The 24,946-nt window shown below is 42.1% G+C and overlaps 1 protein-coding gene across 4 annotated transcripts; it reads right to left on the bottom strand.

Moving 5' to 3' along the window:
• Positions 1-1,608: 1,608 nt before the first annotated feature.
• On the bottom strand, positions 1,609-24,924 carry KRIT1 (KRIT1 ankyrin repeat containing). Of its 4 annotated transcripts, none has more exons than XM_048511504.1 (18): positions 24,823-24,924; positions 24,273-24,368; positions 21,720-21,841; positions 20,498-20,657; positions 19,361-19,453; positions 18,076-18,205; positions 16,290-16,533; positions 16,059-16,174; positions 15,557-15,700; positions 14,336-14,492; positions 13,861-13,968; positions 12,144-12,300; positions 10,791-10,942; positions 9,430-9,596; positions 7,263-7,350; positions 6,225-6,431; positions 3,429-3,545; positions 1,609-2,479 (listed from the first exon to the last, which is right to left on the bottom strand). In XM_048511504.1, exons 3-18 carry the CDS (start codon positions 21,819-21,821, stop codon positions 2,411-2,413), a joined length of 2,211 nt encoding a protein of 736 aa, XP_048367461.1. In that variant the 5' UTR covers positions 21,822-21,841; positions 24,273-24,368; positions 24,823-24,924; the 3' UTR covers positions 1,609-2,410. The 4 variants fall into 4 exon arrangements, with proteins under 4 accessions (XP_048367461.1, XP_048367463.1, XP_048367462.1 ...); XM_048511506.1 differs by lacking the exon at positions 24,273-24,368 and adding an exon at positions 22,961-23,054 and having other exon boundaries at positions 24,823-24,868; XM_048511505.1 differs by lacking the exon at positions 24,273-24,368 and having other exon boundaries at positions 24,823-24,921.
• Positions 24,925-24,946: the final 22 nt, after the last annotated feature.

The raw sequence follows: 24,946 nt of genomic DNA, 5'->3' as shown, positions 1-24,946 counted from the left end.
GAAATATTGTAAGTATCAGGATAAGTTAACAAGTATAACAAAATTAAGAACCTCCTCCTCCTGAATTGTTATTAGTTTCTTATCTCATCACAGATACTAATTAAAGTTAAAAGTTGGTTTTCTTTATACTTGACAATGTTGAACAACATATGTTGATTATACGTTTTGTTTATACATTTAACTTCACTATAAATGTTTGGGAAGGGCCCTGAATCAGTGACAGAACATCTGCTTGGCATGCAAAAGGTACTGGGTTCAATCCCCGGCAAGTCCAGTTAATGAAGAAGGTAGTTGAAGATGTGAAAGACCGAAGATCATATAGAACCACTGCCATTCCAAGTAGAAATTACTGGTCTTAATGGACTAATGGCTTGATTCAGCATAAGGCAGTATCATATATTCATGTGTGTAAAACACAAACCCCATGGGAAGCAGCTTAGCTACTTAGGAAAATGGGTGACTGAATCCACCCACCCACTTCATCTCCCAAACATCAAATAATAGAATGTTAACTTTATTTCATATGTACAACCCTGGCTGGTAGATTTGGGTAGGGAGATTGGAACCATGCACACAGGGACTTCTTTCACAGATTGTTTCTCTTCCCTCTAAGGGTAATCATGAACCCAGCTTTTTTTTTTTGGTTATCAAGTCATACGTGACTTACGATGGCACCTGGTGGGTTTTCAAGACAAGATACATTCAGAGGTGGTTTGCTATTATCTGCCTTTCCATCAAGGCCTTGGAGATACTCCCATCCAAATACTTGTCAGGGTCGGCCTGCTTAGCTTCTGAGATCTGACAAGATCAGGCTAGGACAGTGATGGCAAACCTTCTTGAGACCGAGTGCCCAAACTGCAACCCAAAACCCACTTATTTATCACAAAGTGCCAACACAGCAATTTAACCTGAATACTGAGGTTTTAATTTAGAAAAAATGGTTGGCTCCGAGGCGTGCGTTACTCGGGAGTAAGCTTGGTGGTAGTTGTTGGCTTTGCTTTGAAGCAACCATGCAACTCTTCGAACGGATGAATCACGACCCTAGGAGGGTTTACTCAGAAGCAAACCCCATTGCCAGCAACCGAGCTTACTCCCAGGTAAAGGATTGCGCGTTAGTTCTTCGCATGAAAATCAGTGGGGTTGAACAGCTTTTAACAGGGTTACCTACACTGCTTCCCAAAAACTAGGTCTTAGGTTTAATTCAAATAATCGAGCCCAGCGGCCCAGGCCAGTCTAGATGTGTGTGTGTGGGGGGGACAATTTCCCCCCCACATGATGAACTCTGTTTATGCGTGCCCACAGGGCTCTGAGTGCCACCTCTGGCACCCGTGCCATAGGTTCGCCATCACTGGGCTAGGATGTTCAGATTCTCAGTAACTCTCACTAGAATGATAATTTATTGCTTTGCAGTTACTATTGTAGGAGAGTTCTTCATGCATGTCAGTGGTGGTGACAGTGAATACCAGGGTGAAGAACTGATACCTCACAGATCAAGCACTACAGCCTTCTCAGAGGCTAAGTCTTATTTGGTAAGGAAATTGTTAAACAAGTACTGTTAAAAAGGCACAGGTAAGTATATGCATCATAAATACAACAACGAAGACATGCTTAATAGGAAAGTTTTATTTTAAAAAATTATATAAAAGTCTTTGTAAACACTTATACAAATGAGGTACGTGAGAAATTACACACAAATAAATTAGAACTAAAATAATGTTATAAGTAAAAAAGGAAATATGCCAAATTCAGCCAGCGTCGGGCATGATTTAAGGCAGCTTTTAGCAATTCTTTCCATACATTATACTGGATATATAATGTGACTTTTATTTTCAAATTGAGTTTTAAAGCAAAGGGTGACAAATCCTAACTAAAAGCATCTGGTTTCCCGCAAACCCTGTGTGTTAATGAAAAGTGCACATTTTGTTTCTGATCTTCCCATCCAACTTCAGCTTTACTGAATGCTATCCTGGAACATTTTCAGATTCTCAGAGGCTGTGAAAGACCTCAGGAAGCCCTAATGCACACCTGCTTTGAGATTGCAGAGAAATCAATTGTAGTTACAAAGTTGAACTATGGCCGCTATATGACACTTGCACCTATATTGCCTACACACACAAAAAGTATTCTACACTTTTTCTAGAATCTATTAGGATCTATAAGTAACTTGATTTCATTTAACATTCGTACATTTGAGTTTATATGCACACACTCTTGCTACACAAAATATTATTCTCCAATAAAACATAAAGAAAGGATTTAGCAAGGTAACTGCTATTTACAAGTATACCAAACAGTGTAACTTCTGAAAGTCAATAAGCTTAACATTTTAAACCCTGTACAACTCATATACATGCAAGGCTTTCACTCATAATACAAGTATTATAAAATTAATGGAACAGCTATTCTTATTTTAGTCATTTCTTTCCCCAGGAATCAACTGGCTGCTCAATTTCGTCAGCAGTTTCACGACGAGACCTGCCTAAAATAATAAAAAAGAAAAATAATGGAAAAGTCAGGATTTTTCAGACAAGTAACTTCTTTACATTACAAGATAAGTTTACACGCTTCTATTTTTATATGAAATATTTAAGGCGCAAATCCTGAAAACAGTTGTCACAACAATCAGAGAAGGAGTTTTTGACTGCATAACAATTAAACTGGACAAAGGCAGACAGAGCTGATGTGCCAGGTAAAGGCCAACAAAGATGTCAACAGGAAAAATCAAGCAAGCAGCGGGTAGACCCACATTTTGAAGGTTATGGGGCAGTGGTGGGATTTAAATAATTTAAATAAAATGGTTGGCTCCGGTGGAGGGATTCAAATAATTTAACAACTGGTTAATTTAATAATGTAACAAGCACCATTTTAACAACTAGTTTTGCCGAAGTGGTGCGAACCTGCTAGATCCCACCACTGCTATGGGGGTAGGGCAAACAGGAGAAGAGCAGAGAAAGGCCAGAGGTACTGTAATGTCATTGGCCCTTTAAAGGAGGGGACCAAGATGGGTCGGGGACAGTGCCCTGTTCCAGAATCAGTGAAGTTCCCTGCTTGAGCAGTTCCCTGCTGGCATGAGTCAAGTGTGAATGAGGTTAGCCTGGGAATTTAACAAGTTTTATCAACCATTCCATTCACAACTAACAGGCACATTTTGCAACATTATCTGATCAAGCTACGAAATGGTGCCAAGCTACAAAGTGATGCAAAACTTCGGAGTAACCCTACGCTAACCTAATAAATATCTTATCTTTTCCTGAAACCTAAACAGCATTTCTGCTTGTACATGTAACACCCATACTGAGATTGAGTACAACATTCCATTAGGACCAAAAACTACCAGAGCACAGCCACACAGCCTAGAAAACCCACAACAGCCAGTTGATTCTGGCTGTGAAAGCCTTTGACAAGACAACATTTAGGCGCTTGCTTACCTGCTTTGTATGCACTATAAAACTCATTTTGTTTTCCAAGCTATGAATCTGAAAACAGGTATCTGCATCTCCCAACTGCCACATAAAACAACCGTATTTTAAACTTATGAGCAAAGCCTGCAATACAAAAGAAACAAAGATCAGAATAAATTCCAAGTAGTCATTAAGCAATGGTCTCCTCAGTGACAAATATTCCTTCCCCTTAGTTTATCTAAAACAGATGTCTGACATACAGTAATTTTCATAACTTTCATAACATAAGTTTCACACCCTGCCATCAGAGGCAGTATCTGGCGCAAGACGGACTGATTTATGTCCGCCCGCGGAGACTTATGGATCCAATTGGTTCCTGAATGCTCTACGGGAATCTGAACCTGCCGGCACACTCGATGAGCAGGTGGCTGACTGGAATTCCCGTCTAGCCGATGCCATCGAGGCTGTTGAGCCTACGACTTCTGCGTCCATCGCTCCCAGCTGGCCCCCTGGTGGCGGAACTTATGACAGATTAAACCAAGGAGAACCCCGACGTTCAGAGCGAACGTGGAGGAAAACTCGTCACGGCGTGGCGCCAACATCTTATGGGATGTTTCTGAAGGCTCATGAGGCTACGGCGAAGGAGGCTAAGAGAGCTCTTTTCCTCCTCTCTCGTGTTTCATAGCTCACCGGCACAACTGTTGCGTGTGATTCGGCTCTCTGACCTCACTCACCTCAGAGGTCTGCAAACGATCACTCCGCCATATAGGCTGTGAGGCATTTATGAGCTTTTTCAAGAGATAAAGTCGCGTCGCTCCGCCTTGGTGACCTCCCCGCTACTTTGACTACAATTAGTGAACTGGAGGCTCCCTCGTTGCCCTTGCGGGCCCTTGTTTGGCCCGGTTTGTTCTTGCTCTCTGAGGTCAGCTTTTTCGCTGACAGGGGTCTGGCTGCTGTTAGACCTTACTACCTGTCCCTTCCTGATCCAAGTAGTCTCTCCTGGTTTGCTATTAAAGTCTGCTGGGAGGAGCTACGCACCCCACCTGTTGATATCATCAATGGCTCCCTTGAGCAAGGAGTCTTTCCAGGTGGGTTGAAGGAGGCAGTGGTCCGCCCACTCTTAAAAAAAGACCAACGCTAGATCCTGGAGATTCGGCCAATTACCGCCCCATCTTGGATCTTTCGTCTCTGGGGAAGGTAATTGCGAGCGTGGTGCTGGAGCCGCTTCCGGGTTTCCTGGAGGACACATAGGCCTTTGCCCCCTTCCAGTCCGGCTTCCGTGCAAGGCATGGGACGGAGACCGTTCTTGTCGCTGCCACAGACACGCTCCGTATGCAGCTGGACCATGATCGGCGCTGCTGGTATTGTTAGATCTGTCAAGCAGGCCGCTTGACGTGGTCGATCACGCATCTTTTGGCCTACATCAGCTGGCCGCTTCCGGAGTACGGGGCACCGTCCTTCAGTGGATTGTCTCGCTTCTCCGGGACCGGACTCAGCAAGTGTGGTGTGGAGATCAGCCCTCCCGACGGGTGCCCGGCTTCAGTGCGGTGTGCCCCAGGGTGCGCCTCTATCTCCGCTTATTATTTAATATCTATATGCTACCCCTTGCTCAGTTGGTAATGGAGCTTTAGCTGATTTGTGCAGTACGCTTGATGACACTCAGCTCTATTCTGTTGATGGAGGGGAGAGCGGCCATCAGCTTCTGAGCTCTACAGCACTGTCTGGAGGCGGTCGCTGGTTGGTTGCAACAGAGCAGGTTAAAACTAAAACCGCATCGAAGACGGAGATCCTCTGGCTGAGACGCCAAGGGGAGGTTGGTGATTTCCAGCCGCTGGTGGTGGGAGGGGGCCTCATTGGCACCGGCCCCCTCTGTTCGCAGCCTGGGGGTCCACCTGGATTCGTCTCTTTCAATGGAGACCCAGGTGGCCCATACAACCCGGGCTATGCGTTTTTCCATATCCGCCAGGCCCGACGGCTGGTCCCTCTTCCTCTCCCAAGCTGACCTGGCCACTGTGATCCATGCAACGGTCACCTCCAGGTTAGATCATTGCACCGCTCTACGCTGGTCTATCTCGCGCTTCGATCCGGGAAACTGAAGCTGATCCAGCCATGCAGCAGCGCCGCTTCATTTCTACAGGTGGTGCCTATCGCGGGACGGCAACTATTTTGTATTGGCGCCTAGCCGCACTGGCTCCCAGTGGAATTCCGGATCATCCACAAGGCATGGGTATTAACCTTTAAGGCTCTATGCTGCCTGGGGCCCTCGCATCTTCGGGACCGCCTTCTTACCCCATATGTCCCTGCACGGGCCTCTATGTCTTGCGCAGAGGCCAATTTACTGGAGGTCCCCGGCCCCTCAATGATACGGCTGGCTTCCACCCGAGCCATTAGGCCTTTACGGCCCTGGCTCCAGCCTGGTGGAACACTCTCCCACCATCTGTCCGGGCCCTGTGGGATCTTGGAGAGTTCCGCAGGGCCTGTAAGACCGAATTGTTCCACCGGGCCTTTGGGGAAGCCGGCCGTTGATGGTGTGCGCCCTTCCTGTTCCTCTCTCTATCATCTTGGGAGCCTCTAACATCTATACCGCCCCCTCTCTGGGAGGGGTCTTTTTATCTATTGATAGTTTAATACTGGACGTCATGTGACTTACATGGAACGCTGTAATTTTATGTAATTTATGTATTTATTGATTTTAAATGTGACTGCTTGTTGAATTGAATTGTTTATGATGTTTGCTGTCCACCGCCCAGAGCCCTTAGGGGATGGGGCGGTTTACAAATATAATAATAAATAAATAAAATAAATAAAGGCCAGGGAACAGACCTTGGTTTCCATATTTAGAAGATGCAGTCCTTTGATATTTACGCCCACATACACTCTGATGACTTTATGATTACTTGAGCTTGCTTTTGTGAACACTTGTCCTGTGAAAAAAGCAGCTCCATATGTTGGGATCTCCCAACAGTTCTGCAAAAACATGCGCTGGAGGTGATGCATCTCTTTACTCACGCCCTCACTGGTACTGAGACTCTGAAAATAAAAGGCAACACGTCCACAAAAGATTCAGTTTTAACTCTCAATTTGATTCCATTTCTTCAGCCAGAATAAAATGAGAAGAATACGTTTTTAGGAAAGCTACAGTACTAGGACTACACAAAACAATAGGAAGGAATTCAGAATTCACAAAGCTAAATTTCACAAATCATAAATAACAGGTTATATCAAATACAAAGCAAAGGATTTTTAATTCAACTTACAGTGTTTTCCCAAAAATAAGAAGGGTCTTATGTTAATTTTTGCCCCAAAAGATGTGTTAGGGCTTATATTTCAAGCATCCTCCAACAATCCTGAAAAATCATGCTAGGACTTATTTTCGGGGTAGGTCTTGTTTTCTGGGAAACACGGTAGTACAATTATAGTATTTCATTTAAAACAGATTGATGCTGACAGCAGATACAATGGCTTGGATCCAAATTAGCAAAGATTTTTGACCAAACAGCATAATTTTCCTATCCCCTCATGATAGCTCCCAAATCTTGTACCTGTGGGGTCCCCACTAGCCAAGAAACAATATGCCAGGAGACATTTTGTACTACTGAGGGAGGGGGGAATTACAGTCTGCAGGCAGAAGTCCTTGAAACTGCCAATCCGCTAGTCTGGATCTGACCCAAACTGTTTAGTGACAAAATATACTTGCCACCTCACACCTTAAAAAAAACACACAACAACATCAATGGCTAAACAGTCGATGTTGGGCTCTATTTTGTCTGTGTTATATTACTGTCAATATTCACATTTCCAGAAAATAAAGGGCCATTTTTAAGGACAGGGTTTTCACAAGGCATCGACGGGTGTTCTCACCTTGTACTCATGAAGTATTCTGTTTGTCCAGTGTGGTGCCTTACTTTTTAATTTTGTGACTGGTACTATAGACTTTAAGTTTTCTTCACTGAAAATAAAATAGCAAATATTGAACATTTTTACTACACTTTTTAATATAAAACATTTTTTAAAGTATTGTTTCTGTTCCTAGCACCAAATCCCTGCTTTTTATTTCCCTCAAGCTAGGGAAGAAATCTATAAGCACACAAAACAAAGTATGGCAGGTGCAGAAACACCAGCCAATAGTACCTATTTTCTAATGGATCGCTGGTGATAAACACAGCATGTGAAAGATGAGTCTTTTGGGGGCAGAATTCTGCTTGTCTCTTGATGGTAATGAAACAAGGGAAGCTTATGGTGACAACATGTGATAACTGCATTACGTGACAAGTGCTATCTAGATCTGTAATGTATGTTCAATGAATTTTTTTATCAAATGTCACATGATTGCCCCAACTGTTTTACTTCCATTAATCAACTAAATGTACTTATATAACTTTTTAAAATAGTTATGTGAACATGCAAAAATATATGGCCAAAAACAACTAAGGGAACAGAGCAGCAGAAATATTATTACATGAATGTCGTTGAAAGAGCGACGATATCTGTCGCCTGCAGAGAAGGGGGGGGGGGGGACCCCAAACCAAGTCTCCCTCATTTCTTCAGCCTCCCAAAGACTGTATTTATAATCAATGCCTAATTGTTGTATAATTATGTTATATACTCAGTGTGGTATCTTAGTGTTGCACTATGCTCGGGGAGATCAGATTGGAAAGCCTACTCACCATGAAACTCACTGGGTGATCTTGAGCCAGTTATTCTCTCAGACTACCTCACAGGTTCTTGTGAGGATAAAATGGAGGACAAGATATCTATATATACTAACCTGAGTTCCCTGCACAACGGATACATCAAACAAACTGTGTGTATGTGTGTGTGTGTGAAGTGTTGTCAAGGCACAGTCAACTTATGGCAATCCCATAGGGTTTTCAAGGCAAGAGACATTTGAAGGTGGTTTGCCATTGCCTGCCTCTGCGAGGGCTGAGAGAGAACTGTGACTGGCCCAAGGTTTCCCATCAGGCATCATGGGAAAGAGTTGGGAATCAAACCCAGTTCTCCAGATTAGAGTCCTATCACTCTTAACCGACGAGATTTTGTAGGGAGTGGTCTTTACTCTGAGAGCACGCCCCTATCAGCCGGTGGTGGCGAACCTTTGGCCTCCAGATGTTATGGACTACAATTCCCCTTTCAGTAGGAAGTGGTTCCACCTGCCAGCATGGCCAATTCAGCCCGGGGCTGATGGGCCAATTGTAGGCTTGATAAACCAAATAACATCTGGAGTGCCAAAGGTTCGCCACCACTGCACTATACCACACTGGCTGTCTAATCAAGCAGCCTTCATACACTTGCATGCATTTTACATATTTTTAGCCCACTGTTTTCCTGTAAAGGACTCAAGACTAACTAACGTTGCCTCCATCTTTACTGGGTAGCCTTCCCTCAGCCACATGTCTGCTGCTGACAGAGACTGGCCTAAAAGCAGAGAAAGATGCTTCTCCAGATTTAGTTAGCTGACACCCTACTTCAGAATTTTGGATGATCTTATTCAGTTGTCTTACATAGATATCAAATGCATGGAGGTTAAAACTAAGATATACAGAACATTCAGATGAAAACTCCTTGCCACTGATTCTGAGTTTCTAATCATACCCTTCTGAACATAGTATCCTAAGAAAGATTTAAATTATTCAAGCACTTCCTTTGATCTCTACACCAATTCCAATTTCTATAATAAAACAAGAAATGAACCATAATCAAAGAAGCTGGCAGATCCTGCAAATGTGGTATAGAGGCGTTCCCCTTATCAATCTGCATCTGCAGTTTGTTTCAAACTGGACCTCAAGCAAGACCACAAAGCCTTGAGAATAGAGGGGTCTTCCAGGAAACCTGGAGTCAATAAAAATGTTCCCATCCTGTAAATTCTGAATTTGCTGGCAGGTGGTCAATTAAATTATTTACATTAAGAGGCATTTGTGGGTCCTGATTCACAGACAGATGTTCTAAAGGGACTCATATACTCATGCAGAATGTTTTTCCCCTATGAATAATGTAACTTTGAAATAAAGTAGTAGCAAAATTCACTCACTTCAGGAAGCCCTGTTTGTGTTTTTTACTTTCATAATTTCCATAGACTATTTGCAGCAGAAGACTTGCAAGCGTTATCAACTTGGCATCAGGTGAGGTATAGAAGCCTTTCAGCAAATTGTACCTGGCCTCATCAAACAGGATAAGAATAGCCAGTGGATCCTCAATCTACAGCATAATAGAAATGCAAACCGATCGATAACCATATTTAGCAAGCATAATTGTACCAGTAACTGTATAAGCATCAAAGATAAGTGGCTATGGTCTAGCCACACCTTTGTCTTTCCAAGAAAAGGCTGCCCACATCTTAGCTCCCTCTTTAGCCTGGCCTGTGCCTTCTTCCTCGTTGCCATGTTCCTAGCCTGTCGGGGGGTGGGTGGGTAGGGGGTAGGGAACAGCCAGTCAAATGCACCTCCCATGTGATGTACATGAGTGGGGCCTGGGGCCCATGGCCTGCCCCCCCCCCCCCATCTGTATCTGAATATGGATGCTCATTGCATTATTTATTGTATATAATAACTTCTTTTCACTTAATTGTCTTCCAACTGTTGCAATCCATTTTTTTGGCATTGTTAATTATACATCATGCCATTTTTAGTGAATTGTTTTCTAATTTGGTAATCTGCCTTGAGTTTCAGCAAGAAAGGTAGACTACAAATAATATACATAAATAAACAGTGCCAACTGATTTTGATTATTTGCTGTTTCTCTAGGGTCTTATTTGGGTCCCACGTGTCAAACTTGTGAGAAATTTCTGGGGCTTACCAGTAGAACGTAGGTTTTTCTGGGGCAGGGTGGGGCAGCAATTAATCTCTGGCACTTTCAGTTTAAAAGGTTAGCAAGTGCTGGGCAAGGCCACTCTTTGTCTGAGACTGGCCACTGTCAGTCAGATCAGAAACTGGGTGCAATGTAAGTAAGCCTAAAGAGTAGAGAACGCGTTGAACAGCAGCTGCTCAATTTATTTAATGTGCAAATAAGTGAAAACTAATACCAAACTAAACATGAACTAGTCCAAACATATACCAACCCTGATGTGTACAAAAACACACACACATATATATACAGACACACACACACACAAACCAAGTCTACTAAATATATAAATATGCAATATCACAAAATACAGTGAAAATCCAAGCTGCATATATTCAGAAGCTCCAAAAGCAATATTAAATTAAATGGACCAATAGGCTCATACGCTCTTAACACATGCCCATAGCAATTCCAATCTCCATAATAATGCTAATATGCATAGCATTTCTGCTTAATAAAATGGCTGTTCTCCCTCTGGAGGGATCACTCCATTAGGAAGACTGTGGTTTTGAAGCTGTATTTGATATAGTAGAACATGCAAGGGCCAACCTTTTTTTCAACCACCAGAGGAAGTCTCACGTCCCTCCTCAAGAAAAGCTGTGGAGTTTCCCTTTGAGGGTCCAAGTTTGTCAGTTCAGTGATTATTTCAGGCCAGTCATGGACATGCTGCAGAGGTTTGTGATATGGCTTCAACTGGAGACCTGTACAAATGCAAAGCATGCAAGTACAGATCAAATATGTGTTAATATTATACTGTTTAAGGTTTTCTTTTTTAAAGAGCAAACATTTAATCAATATGAATATAATGACAACTAATCTATATTGCATTTTCAACAGTATCACCAGCATTCTCATATACTGTTGTCAGAGTAAGTGTCGTTGAAAAATTGATGACAGTTTACTACTGAAAAGAACTGTCTTTACACACACACTAAGAGGTCAATAAGGACGCTGTATCTTTTAAAAAGCCATGCAATACTTATTAGGACCAGGATAACACAAATTTCTAAGCTGCGTCAGAGCCGAAGAAAAACCGTCTGTGATATACTAAACAGGGATCTTGTGATATTTTACAAGCTAATACATTTTTTCAATGTAATATATGCTTTCATGGAGTCTTCTTCAACTGTTTACAGCAGTTAATGCAAGAATACAACTTAATTTGAGTTCGTTCAAAAATGATTTAGCTCTAAAACTTGCTGGGGGTAAAGTCAAGACTATTGGGGAAGGCGATGGCAAACTACCTTGTACCACAACTCTTGTATGGTAGGTGAGACCACAAATGAGTGACTGGCCCAAGACCACCATGGCAAAGCAGGGATTCGGACCTCATTTTCCTAGTCTTAACTGCTACGCCACATTGACCCTCACAAACAAATGCAATGACAAAAATACAGAAGTGTTCTCACCCTAACACAGCTCTGACATGCATGATGCTCAGTGTGGTGCAGCAGTTAGAATGCTGGTCCAGGCCCAGAGAAACCCAAGCTCAAATCCCCAATCCCCACAAAACTCACTAGGAGATCTTAGCGTAGTCCTTCTCTTTCAGCCTAAGAATAAAAGTAATGGGTTGAATCCAGACTAAATTTTCTGACATTCAAGGCCCTGTTGTCAGAGGAACAAAATATTCTTGCCCCGCCTCCCGTTAAAACTCACTGATCTCCCCCAAAAGCTGAATCTGTGAGAGGAGGGAACCCTTGCAAACTGGATGAGAAGCAAGTTGGAAGTCAGCAGCAGCAGCAGCAAAAAAACTTTTACCACACCTCTTCTGTTAACAGAACATTTAGTCTGAATTCAAAGCAATGAGGAGAACTGAGCACACCATTTAGAAAAGGGGTGTGTGGAAGGGGAGAAATGTCATACACAGTTACTCTGTGTACAAAAAAAGTTTTCATTACTTACTAAGATTTTCAGAACAGATCCAAATAGTGAAGTACTGCTGTGTTTCTTGAGCAAGATGCATTCCTTCCATTATCTGTTGCACTGTCGTGTTGTTTCCATGTCTTAGCTCAACAGAGCGGTAGGATCCATCCATTCGATAAATTCGTACCTTCTCATACTACAGGATATATTGAAAACATAAGCACACAAATTAGGGCTAACTACAAAAGTCAGCCAAACTTTTTACTTATTTAAATTTTTTCTACACTGCACTTCCTGAAATCTGTCTGAGATGGCTAACAACATACAGTGAAACAATAAATAAGGCAAGAGCTAGCAAACCAGCTTCAAAGGGGAAGGAATTCCACAGGTAAAAACTTCAATGAAAGTAGCCCCCATCTTCAAAGTGATACCTCAGTGGTCGGGGGGCGGGAGGGGGGGGACCGCAAGAGCACTTAACTGGAGGACTCAGAGGGTGGAAGCTGGTCTTCATATATACAAGCCATTAGGCCTTAAAGGACCAGCACTCTCAATTTATTCTACTGACAGATAAGGAGCGAATACAAATCTTTTAGTACAGTGGCGACATGATCCATATCCCACCTCTGACAGCAACATGGCCACCACATTCTAAACTAATTTAAGTTTCTGGACAGCCTTTAAGAGGCTGTTCTCCTCAGAAGAGATAAACCTTGGGAGAGGCACTTACAATACAATCCTTTGAATGTATTGTCGAAGGTTTTCACGGCCGGAATCACTGGAGTGCTGTGTGGTTTCCGGGCTGTATGGCCGTGTTCTAGCAGCATTCTCTCCTGACGTTTCACCTGCATCTGTGGCTGGCATCTTCAGAGGATCTGGCTGGCATCTTCAGAGGATCTTAATCAGATCCTCTGAAGATGCCAGCCACAGATGCAGGCGAAACGTCAGGAGAGAATGCTGCTAGAACACGGCCATACAGCCCGGAAACCACACAGCACTCCAATCCTTTGAATACATTCCTGACAATAAGCCTTACTGAATACACCTGATTAGGATGCATTATTAGAGACCCTCCTAAGCATTATCTACTCAGGGAAAGCTTGCTCTCAGGAAAGAGTTCTTAAAATTGTAGTACTACTGGTGTCTCACGGAAAGGTTCAAAAAAGTCCCATGTAAATAAAGAAATATAATCAAGCAGCATGAGGAACTGGAATTTATAGACTGTTTCCAGCTGTACTACTAGATATTAACTTAAAGGTAAAATGAATGTTTAAAATGGAACTGATAAAATCTTAATTGATGTCACTATATGCTATGAGTCCCCAACCTATTTGAGTCTTCGGGCACATTTGGAATTCTTACACGGTTGGTAGGCGCAGCAACAAAACGGCAGCCACAAAATGGTTGCAGAAAGATTGATTGCCATAACTTAACTTCAGTAACTATAGTGTAGATCCTTGTGCTGTGGTGGCAACTGTGGCCAAAGCAACAATTTAAAAAATCTGCACAAGCAAACAAATCTACAACAGTCAATCAGAGGACTTGCTGTGCAAAAGCCTTATCTGGCCACACCCAGTTCCTAAAAACACTTGGCAGGTGCCAGAAAAGATATCAGCTGGCACCACGTTGGGGACCCCTGCTATACACTTATGTCTTAGATTTTCAAGAATAGAGTTGGGCACTTGAATTCTGGTTACCACACATGAGACTCGTGCTTGTAAACAAATGATCAAAAAATATTTAAACAGTTAATGCATACTGGCTTATTTATAGCTTCTTTCAGCAAATTAGCTGTTTTTTCCCATTCATTTTGCTTGTTCTCTTCGCAGACGTTCAACGGTATTCTTCCTTGTTGGTCTGTAATATGCTATAAACAAAAATATGAAATATTACAAATACCACTTTCTAAAGTCAAGAACTCCTGTAAGCACCGGAGCACATGCCATTCTTATTTTTGGACAGCAGCTGCCATGCACTGGCATGCTTCTGTTTGTGTTCTGTATTTCCCAACAGTAACCCATAGGGTTGATCAGCTCTGACATGTGCAAGTGCATCATTTGCAACCCATATGTTCAGAGCACTGACCCAGTGCCAGGGGCTGCTGGTTCAGAATAAGATCCAGAACAGAAAAGTACTTCCTGTTTCACTTCCTGTTTTACTGTTTTAAGGTTTACAATTGGCAAAGAAGTGTCAAAGTGCAGCATGGGAAACTATGAACAGAACATGAATCTTACTCTGTCAATTTCTGGATGGCTTAGGAGAATCTGAACGATATCAGCATGTCCTCCCCCAGCAGCAAAATGTAGAGGAGAGCTCAGCTGTCCATTCAGCAAGTTGGGATTGCATTTGCCTTTCTCTAACAGCATCTGAGTGGCTTCAGCTTTTCCATACCTACAAGGAGAGTAAACATGAGTCGCATCAACATTCAAAAATAAAGATTTCACATATGATGCAAAGAACAGATGTTCCTTGTGAGTAATTTTAAGTCAGGAGAACTAAACACCTTTGTAGAATACCATCATACACTTCACAATCTTACACCTGTGGATTGTACTGATTTATTCCAGGTTAGCTGAGTCCTAGTGAGAAAGGTAATAAGGTATAGGGACCTACTTTTGCACCCCTGCTGGCCTCCAATCTCAGAGGGCTCTCCACTGGAAAATACTTGGCTCCCGAAGGGCCCAGAGGCAGAGGGCTCAATGCAGCTGGCATCTGCAATGGCTGTACACCCATGAAGCTTGTTCCAGGAAGTGGGGAGTCTGACAACTCACCCTCATGTCCTCGACGGGATCCTGGAGAGCTGTACTTTTGCAGCTGCAGTTATCCTCTTTCAATCTAGCATTGCCCTTTAACTAATCACTCCCAGAACGAGATGCCTCTGGGTAGGAGGATTTATCCTTAATGGCGAATCAGCTGGGCACTTGTCCCAAGATGCGGGAAGTCTGCTGACTCACTGCAGGCTCCTTGAAAGGGGTCCTAGGGTGTGATGGACACTTGTGTGACTCCCAGGTGTCCTCTCCCTGTTGAATCTGAGGATCCCCTTATCACTTCCAAGTCCAGAATCCTGCGTGTGGGGGGACTTTTCTTTCATTTTCCTTTTTTTCAGGGCCTGAGAAGACCCTCCTGACTTCTTAGAAGATGGGTCCTCATCCATTTTGGCAAATAAGGAACTCTATTGGGAAAACTCAAAGGGTTTCAGTTTCCCTTCAGTTATAGGAGCTATTGTGATCGTGATTGTCCTGAACAGCAGGGTTATTCTGACTGGAGAAGATCAGTCCCTTTTGTCCAGAAGCCCTTGCAAACATTTGCATAGTCCTGCCTGAACAAAAGAAGCATGACCTAACCAGCCTGGATGACCACTGCCCCACTGAAGGACAAATAGACAGTGTGAGGAAGTTGCATCCTGTAATTCCAACAGGCAAACTCACTTTTCATTTAGAAAAAGTTCTGCTTACCAGCATGCATAATGGATAGGTGCCCAGTGGTCATTGTCCAACTGGTTTACTGAAAGGCTTTCATCTAGAAGTTGGCTCAACAATGCAATGTCTCCTTCACAAGCACTGCGGTGAAGTGGGAAGTCATCAACCCACTGCCTTTCCCTGGAGGAAAAATGGAACAAATTAAATATGTTGGTTATGTTACACATCTGTGACATTCAAAGCAACTGAATGTGTTGATACACGAATGAGATTTTATTAACACACATAAGGTAGTAATTGAACTACATTTTTTCTATTCATGCACTTTAACAAATAGCCCTTTAAGAAGATATTGCGGGTCACACACCTATCAGTAGAGTATTTCACTTTAAGAACCAAAGCACATTGAGGAAGAGGTTATGAGCTATGATCGTAGCTACTTTCCCCCATCTAAGGCAGAAATGAGTGTTTGTTCCTCAGAGATAAACTAGAACAAAGTATTTTTATGAACACAACATGAATAAAAATAACACAGTACTTGTCCTCCATGACACTGCTCATACTGCGCTGCCATTTTTCACGCTTTGGAATCTGTATTTTTGAATAGTCCGGAGCGCCAAGTCCAAAGTATGGGTTTATAACCACTTTATCAACCTGGAAACACCATGTAATAAAAAAGACTCAAAATACACCCTAAAAGACTCAAACTACACCCTAAAGAACATTAAAACCGAACAGCTTTCCTGAAGTCATAACTCTGTCAACCTACCCGATTGGTATACTGAAGATCTGACCCAAATAAGGGGTTATAGATACACATGTCTGCTTTCTCAAGTGCCAGCATTTTACTCTTGATTTCTAGTGCAGTGTATCCCATGTGAAGTGAGCTCTCTGTTTGCCCAGGTTCAACAGCATATGCAGGGTTTGTGACATTTGTTTTAATCCGCTCTAGGGGAGAGGGTCTGAATAAAGCTGGGATAGAATGTGACTGCGAATGCCGTTCTTCTAGCCACCTGTGGAACAGAATGGATAAATCTGGTTAGCGATAATTCATATCATTGCAAACTGATCTATGAACTTGAAAAAAAGGTATTACACTAATCCTGTACAAAGATACATGCTCAAATGCTTAGCACTACAGTTCAATACATTATGGCCCTCATCCAGATGAAGATAGTTACCACCATACATATATATTCCTCTCTATAACTTGTGAGTAATACCAACTGAACTGCATGGTCTTGTTCTTATTTGTCTCTTTGTCTGATGTGAAGGCAGTACTAGTGAGAAGTACTCTCCTTTGGCATTAGATGCTTTTTGGCTGATTGAAAGACGCTGGCTTTGCATGCTCAAAAGCATTGGGACAGTTGGACTGCCATTTGCTGTCCAGGTTGGACAGAATCAAAGAATATACAAAAACAGCTAGTAGTCAATGCACAATCACTCAGAGAATCAGGCCTAGGAGTTGTCACAGCCATCTAAATCAGGGGTATCAAACATGCTAAATTTGGCCTCTTGAGAGGGTTTATCAAGTCTGCGAGTCAGCTGAGGCAACCCCCCCACATCCAAATCTGGCCAGTCCAAGCATCCACCCCACTCTGCTCCCAATCTAATCTGGCAACCCTGCTGCAGGCTCACCAGTCCAGGCATCCACCTCACCTCACTCTCGATCTGGCTTGATGGGCACCCCCCCCCCCACAGTACGACCCCCTTTCTAATCTGCTTGCTAATCTGGGCTGGCAAGGCTGTTGCAGGCTCACCAGTGGAGGCAGCCCCGCCCATGCTGTTCTGTGCTGGTGACCACTACAGGCTTGCCAGTTGAGTTAGCCAAGCCCTTCCCTCAAAATTGACCAAGTCATATTTACGTCATATCCAGCGCTCATAACAAATTAGTTCGACACCTCTGCTCTAAACAGTCGTACTGGATGCAGTTCAGCTGACAGAGGAAAAAAATCCCAGCCATCAAGACTCTCATTACCCTTTTGTAAGCGTAAAAAATAGGTTTTGATTCATACTATGTCTCAGCATAAGTTTTCCATCACTGTTGCTTTGGTTGATATTGTACTTATTTGTAAGTGACTTATTTATAACTTATAGCCCTCCATAGAAATAAGGTATGATTAAATAATTCAGAGATACACCAAAGCATTTTTGAGATGTCTGTAAATTCAGGGAAATAACCAAATATTTAACAAGAGAAATTTTCTCATTGTTCAGACACTAACATATGCATTGTGGCATCAGTTCTCATAAGCAAGCAAGAACAGAACTGGGCAATCTGCCATAATAAATCTGTTAAATCTTTCAGTGCTGCAAGATTCTTAGTTGCTTTAATAAACTTAGTTTAATCTTGCATAGAGTTACTCACTTTAATCCCAATGAAGACAATGGGTTTAGCCTGAAGTGACTCTGTTCAGGATTTTGCATTAACAAAGAAAATGATAAATCACATGGACTTGCATTTTAAGGCACAAAGAAGAGAAAAATGTCTCATTGCTGACTGTTAGCTTTACTGATTGCTGTATTTCTCACACATAAGTAGGTCTGTTTCTTACTTATCCAAGCAAATTAACATTCTAGCCGTCAGTGTAGCAAAATGAGTGCTTGATTCACTGCAGACTCTCATAATATCTTGTAAGCAATAGAAAACTGGGCATCCAGGACTGTATGCATATTTTGTATTATCTATAAAGGAAACGAGAATTAAAACATGATTTTAATATCTATAAAACCTTTTCACAGCTTGATACAACTTTAACCTTATAACATTTCATTTTTCTATTCTAGTTCTAGAAGTACAATTTCCCCAAAACTTTTCCTTTAAGATAGCCTTTAAGACTGTATAGGAATCTCCTCCTCTCATCGTGCAACTCAGAATACATTGCACCTGGCAAATTTTCTTTCCAAAGGCCCTAATAAATCTCTAGCCTGGCATTTAACATGACGTGCTAGTTTTCTGTGTACAGGACTCTTTTAGCAGAGGAGCATTTCATGACATGAACCTCTACAGTATTTTGAAATAGTACAATTATGACACTCATCTGCTGTATGATAGAATAAGCACACGCAGCCAAAACTGTTGTTTATTCTTGCACTACTTAATTTCTCACAACTTTAATTTAAGCTGCCACTCTCATCCTCCTTCTCCCCACCTCTAAGGAGTCTCCATTTTGCAAGACATTTACAAGAATAGCGCCCATATAATTGTCTGGATGAAGAATTAGGGCTGCAGGATTCACATACTTGTAGAAGGCTATCTAGCAACAAACATCCCGGCAGGGCAGGACAAGCTTTTTGGGCCAGCTGCAAGGCTCACCTGGGTGGAGCAAGGTGGGCGCAGAGGCAGGAGGGTGCTCAACAGTAGGAAAGCTCAACAGATGTGGAAGCAGTGAGCAAGCCTGGATAGGCAAACAATAGCTCCCTGGGCCCAGGTGGGTTAAGGTACGGTGTGGTTGTGGAGAGCAGGGAATAACAAAGGGCAGTTTTTAGCTCAAGTGTTGGGTGTTAAGATGAGACTAAAAAAAGGAAGAGGAAATGGGAGGGGTCAAATGGAGAAGAAGAAAGGGGAAGGAAGAGACAGGTTGCAATGTTGTGACTCTTTGTCTGTATACTGCACTGTAACCTTGAAGTAAGTGAAGTCAACCACATCTTTAGGTGTGTGGGTATGCTGAATAAAGTAGCCTGCATGAGGAAACATTGAAAAGACTGGTGATTGCATGGCGACCCAATGTCCTCCAAAACGGTCTATCATTAAGAGCCTTGCTCAGTTCTTGTAAATTGAGGGCATCACAGTATAAGGGAAACTATACCAATTTCTTCTAAATACGTTTTTAATTTTACCTTTCACAACCGTTGGTACAACAAAAAGCGGTGCATCTTTGCCAGTCTTCTCTCCATCAAGAGGAAACTTCTTCATTAACATTACTCTTTTTCCTGGATATAATAATGATTTTAAAAAACCCATAAATTAAGTAGAAGAAGCATCTGCCTCTGTTGCCAATACACAGCATACTGAAAATGAAATGACTACCAATGTTTAAGTTGTAAGTCCTTTTAGCAAGAGCTTACAGGTAAGCTGGGAGTGGCCTGAGGGAATTTCTTGCCAGATATCTCCCAGTATCATTCTCTGCTTTTTAAAAAATTATTCAAACATCAGCCAGCAAATTCCATTTTCACTGCTCTGCTTCTATTTTGGCCAGATCAGCAGCAACAAAAGGAACTGTCAGTCAGCCAGAGGTCTGCCACACTAACACCCTCTTCATCTACTGAAACAAGCAAACGTTTCTGTTCTAGAAAATAGTCGGGGATTGTTTTGGCCAGCCAGTTATTTTATGTTGCTAATGCTATGTAACTCCGAAGTTTCATTTACTTCATTTACACCCTGCCTTTCTCCACAATGGGGACCTAAAGAAGCTTCCATCACCACCACCCCTCTTCTGTTTTTATCCTCCCCACAGCCCCATGATTAGGTTAAGAGAGTGTAACAGGCCAAAGGTCACCTAGTAAGTTTCCATACCAGAGTGGGGATATGAACCTAGATCTGCCAGATCCTAGCTTGGGACTTTAACCATTACACCACAATGGCTCCAACTGGTTAGCTTAAGTTGATTTGTGCATTTTACTGTGATAACTTGGTTAGTTACCTTGAGGCCACTGCGCATGAGACAGGAAATAAGTACAGAAAATAAGTAAACCACTAAGCTTGACATAAAAACGGTAAGGCCACTGCCCACGAGATAGGATATAAATACAGCAAATACATAAATAATTTGGCATGGCTTCTAAATGACATTCTGGTTCCTTCCGCACAAGCAAAATAATGCGTTTTCACAACTGTTTGCAAGTGGATTTTGCCATTCTGCACAGCTTCAAAAAGCACTGAAAGCAGTTTGGAAGTGCATTATTCTGCATGTGCAGAATGTGCGGAATGAGCTTCTGATTTATAGAGGAAAACAGCAAGAGCGCGAGCATTATTACCTTTGATACCTTGATTTCCTGGTGAAATTGGTTTTGTGGTTTCTAGTATATAATCCAAGATACTTTGAGTTACATCACTGCCTCCTTGGAGTTTAGTTTCCAACAACATTTTCCGTCTTTTTTTCTTATGTCCTTCGATTGGAACTTCAAGCAACAAAATCTTGTAACAACCAAATGGAATACTAGTTAAATGTCTGTTCACAGAATAATAATATCTTAAACCTTGCATGTGGAATATGAACAAGCACTAAGGCATACCAATGTTATAAAACTTGGTTTTCCTTTGCAAGCAATGTTACACCACCCTCAAAGCAATTATTGCCAGCCAAATAGTAACCCCTCAGAAACAGCAGGAAGGCAAAATGGAGTGGGGGTCTGCAATGGCGAAGAGGGGAAGGAACTGGAACTTGCTACACTCTCTTCCAAAGACAAAGGGGCCTTCAATCTTCGGCTCCATACAAGTCAGTTATTTTACACTTATATTTTATGTAGGTATAAAATAAGCTTTAAACACTGGCTTTCTAATGTTTATACCTCTCCTACTGGCAACAATGTCCTCAATGTGAGATTGTCACAAGACAATTTCGCTCATTACACATTCTACAACAGAGATACTAGGCTGTACTTTTCTATGAATGCCACATTTTCACTATGGCAGATAAGCTGTTATCGCAAGGAACCTGCTTATAAAATACATAGCTTTTGCACAGAGATAAATCAGAACCCTAGAGATATTACCATCTTGTACATTCTGTTATAGAATGATTACAAAACATCTATTTTCTGCTTAATATTCTGAGTAACTTCACCAAGAATTTACTATCTTGGTGATGATCATTCTTAATGTTGTAAGTCTGGTCTTAAGAGATGAGAAGCACTGAGGTCCATCTGCATTATGGCTCCTGAAATTATTTAAAATTATATTTTAAGATAAACTGTTTAAAATTATATTGTTGAAATTTAAAATTATTTAGTAATAACTTACATGAAAGGCAAAAGGCAAAAGGCAACGTGACAAGTAAAGACAGGGCTTGTGAAGAACTATTTTGTATACAAAAGTGATACCCTTATAAAACATCTCCTGAGTTTCCAACCAAGCTTGATTACACCATGATTGTAGATATACCATACATCTATGACAAGAACATCATTTTCACTGAAGTTGAATCTCTGCTGCCTACAGTTATATAACATGACTCCATTTTATGCCATCTCTACCCACCTCATACGATTTGGCCCGATATTCACAAGAATTCAGACTTGCAGTATTTTTGGGACGAATGACAGCCACATAAGCATCAGTTGTAACCTCTGGGTTTCCCATGATTTATTACTCCTTTGTTACTGAAAAGAATAAAAATTTAAAAAATCAGATCAATAAAAAGCAAGTCAGTAAAAAATTATGTTTTCATTCTCTAAGAGGATCTGTCATTCTCTCCCTCCCCTTCCGCACATGCAGAATAATGCACTTTCAATCCATTTTCACAATTTGCAATTTGCAATTTTCACATTTGCAAGTGGATTTTGCTACTCCACACAGTAAAATCCAGCAGCAAAGTGCATTGAAAGTGGACTGAAAGTTCATTATTCTGCATGTGCAGAAGGAACCTCTTTTTTGCTTTGTACTTTGTAATTTGTACTTAGGCTTTGACTATTTGGTTAGCTTCTGAAAATTAAAAAAAGAAAGCCAGTGCAGAATTATCCTGTTTAAGGAACACAGGATAGATCAAAATAGCTCAATCCAGAAAGCTGAAGTGGCCAGGGTCGGTGCCGCTTCCAGAAGGGATCTAGGTGGCATGAAGAGTTAGAGAAAAGAAGAAAGTTCCTGGCCACTGGAGAATACCCTGTAGCCCAAAGCAGACCCTTGTGGGTGGTGTAAGCCTGACTGCTGCGCTGGAGGCATTCCTGAGCCAAATGCCCTGTGAAAGCAGACTACGGTCAGCTCTGCCCCCCAGGAATGTCCCTAGTCTGACCCCAGCTGCACTGGCAGCCTGGTTTAGGCTACCAGAGTCAAGAGCCGGACCCCAATTCTGGCTCCGGCACCACAGATCTCTGTGGTGTCCATCCACCTCCCTGTTTGTCCTCCTTGCTGGAGTAAGTGCCACTTAACTGGCAGGGTGGACACATACTGGTGCAGCCCTGCACCAGTCCCAAGTGCCAGTTCCTCTACCACGAATTGGGTTGCCCAAGGAAATAACAGATCTGATGCTAATAATGTGTGCTTCATTCCTTTGCTGATCAGAAACCATATATACAAAAAATGGGATTCACATATAGTTCCTGATCTATGTTTAGAATTTGGAGTTATCCTTGCAGTTCGCAACACTGAACAGAAACTGGGTGCACAGCACTGAATTATCAATTTTGACACTGCAACAGGGCAGTTGTATGCAAATGTATTCTAATCTAATCTAAACCTATCATTTCAAGCCACCTAAATGTGGGGACTGGTGTTGAACTCACATCTCTTCCTGTCAGCATGTATGACTTGAAAGGATTCATACTTCTTGTCCTTTAAACAAATACTCTACTATCAACGCTTACAACGCTGACCAATCTGATGGAAAGATAAGCACAAGGAAACTATGAATGTAGATCTCTAAACTGTGATGAGTATACAGAAGGAAAATTCTAAGTAAGATTTATGTTCATATTTAAGGATCAGGATTTATATTGAAATTGAAAAATAACTATTGTCATGAAATCCAAATCAAGTAACAAAATTAAAACATTGAGACAAGATTCAATATTTCCTATGGCAGCAATAACATTTTTACTGCATTCTGTGTGGGTGTGAAAAGTGCCATCAAGTCATTTCAAGGAAAGAGACATTTGGAGGTAGTTTGCCATTGCCTGCCTCCACATGGGCTGAGAGATTTCTGTGTTAGGTTTTATGAATGTTTTAAAGCTAAAACTGGTACATTATTTAAACTATTCCTATACCAAAATTGTTCTGGATCACTCCTAATAACAGTTATTTGTTGAACTTAAGGAATTGTAAGGATGAAACCGTTGCTGATAGTTCAACCCATGCCAAAGTAAAAATGAAACTATTAAGCTTAACAAAATAAAGTTTTAATCCTAAATGTTTTTAAAAAGCAGTGGGGCATCCATGAAATACAGAGCTGCATAGTCAAGACAGAGGCTATGTTCAATGCTCAAGTCTGGACAGAATTATCTGATCCTGAGCAAACTAAAGGCCAAGGTGGGATGTCTTGTGTGATGAGACACCACTGCCAGTCTCTCGCCTGGTCACAAAAACCTTCCAACCCAAGCTGCCCATTTTCAGTGCGTGGCTCTATCCCAGATTCCCACGCAGACAAGATCACATCCTTTTTTTTTCAGGTAATTAGTTTGGGATAATTACGATCTCAGTAATTCCATGTCAGTTGGTAAACTTGCATTGCAAGTACAACCCAATACGATCCTTTAATCACCTTGATAGCAAGATGTCATACATCAAACATGACATGTGAGATTCTGTGTCGATTAATCTGAGTAATGATTACAGGCCTGAATATAGAACCAGGGCTGGGAATCACTTAAACTGACATTAAATTAATAGCCTTGGTCCATTTAGAACCAGTGCTGTAGGGTGAAATTGGTTCCAGGGGAAACACATCATTTGTGGGGGTGGGGGTATCAACTGCAGACAGAGGGGTAGTGGGCAATAAACATGACTTTTGTGTATGCTTCCTCAATAATACAAAGATGGTAAACACTTATATTAGAGCACGGAAAACCAAAACGCAATTAATGCAATTTGTATATATACCAAAAGCAACGTGAATTCCTTCGCTGCATCGCTTTAAGATGAACAGGAAATCGAACGTTTGAATGTTTCTTCTTTAGTGAGAAAGGAAACCATCTCCTTGCAAATACAAAACAAGCATGCCAGTGAGAAAGAGAGAGTCTAAGCTTCCCTAAACATAGGTTTATGTACACAGAGGGCAACCACGACGAACACAAGAAGTCTACAGACTTCAACTGAATTCAGTGGGCATTACTCCTAAGGAAATCGTGCACACGACTTAAGCCTGCGCAACATTTCAAGTTCCACGTCTGAGTTCAAAAGATTGCAACGCCCACAGCCTAAACTATTCCGCACTGTGGATTCCGCACTGCATATTTCTAACGCGCTGCAATCGTTACAAATGAGCACATGTTCCATTTATAAAAAGGGTAAACGAGTCCATTTATAACGATTGCAACTCGGTATAAATATACAGTGCGGAATTGAGCCTGAGGCAACGGAAAGCAACACCGGCGTGCAAAAAAAGAGGGGACACCAATCCGACCAGGCTTCCCCGGCTCGTCCCCCTTACCTGCAGGTCCCGAGCGACCCTCTCCCCTTCCGCCTTGCAGGAGCGCATCCTCCGGCCCCGCCAGGCGTTTCCTCCGCTCCTCCCTGCCGGCTCCTCCCCTCCGACCCCACCCCCGGCAGCAAAT

The sequence above is a fragment of the Sphaerodactylus townsendi genome, linkage group LG11, assembly GCF_021028975.2.
Source record: "Sphaerodactylus townsendi isolate TG3544 linkage group LG11, MPM_Stown_v2.3, whole genome shotgun sequence".
NCBI lineage: Eukaryota > Metazoa > Chordata > Lepidosauria > Squamata > Sphaerodactylidae > Sphaerodactylus > Sphaerodactylus townsendi.
This window is presented reverse-complemented; position numbering and strand designations above follow the sequence as displayed.

Bases quoted from the DNA above. Each gene is read 5' to 3' on its own strand.
- KRIT1 (XM_048511504.1), bottom strand. From the start codon at position 21,821: ATGGGAAACCCAGAGGTTACAACTGATGCTTATGTGGCTGTCATTCGT. The intron at 15,701-16,058 runs GTACTGTGTTAT...TTTTTCCTCCAG, and splicing joins AGCAGTGTCATGGAGGACAA to GGAAAGGCAGTGGGTTGATG. The intron at 12,301-13,860 runs GTATGCATTAAC...TATATCCTGTAG, and splicing joins AAGAAGCTATAAATAAGCCA to TATGAGAAGGTACGAATTTA.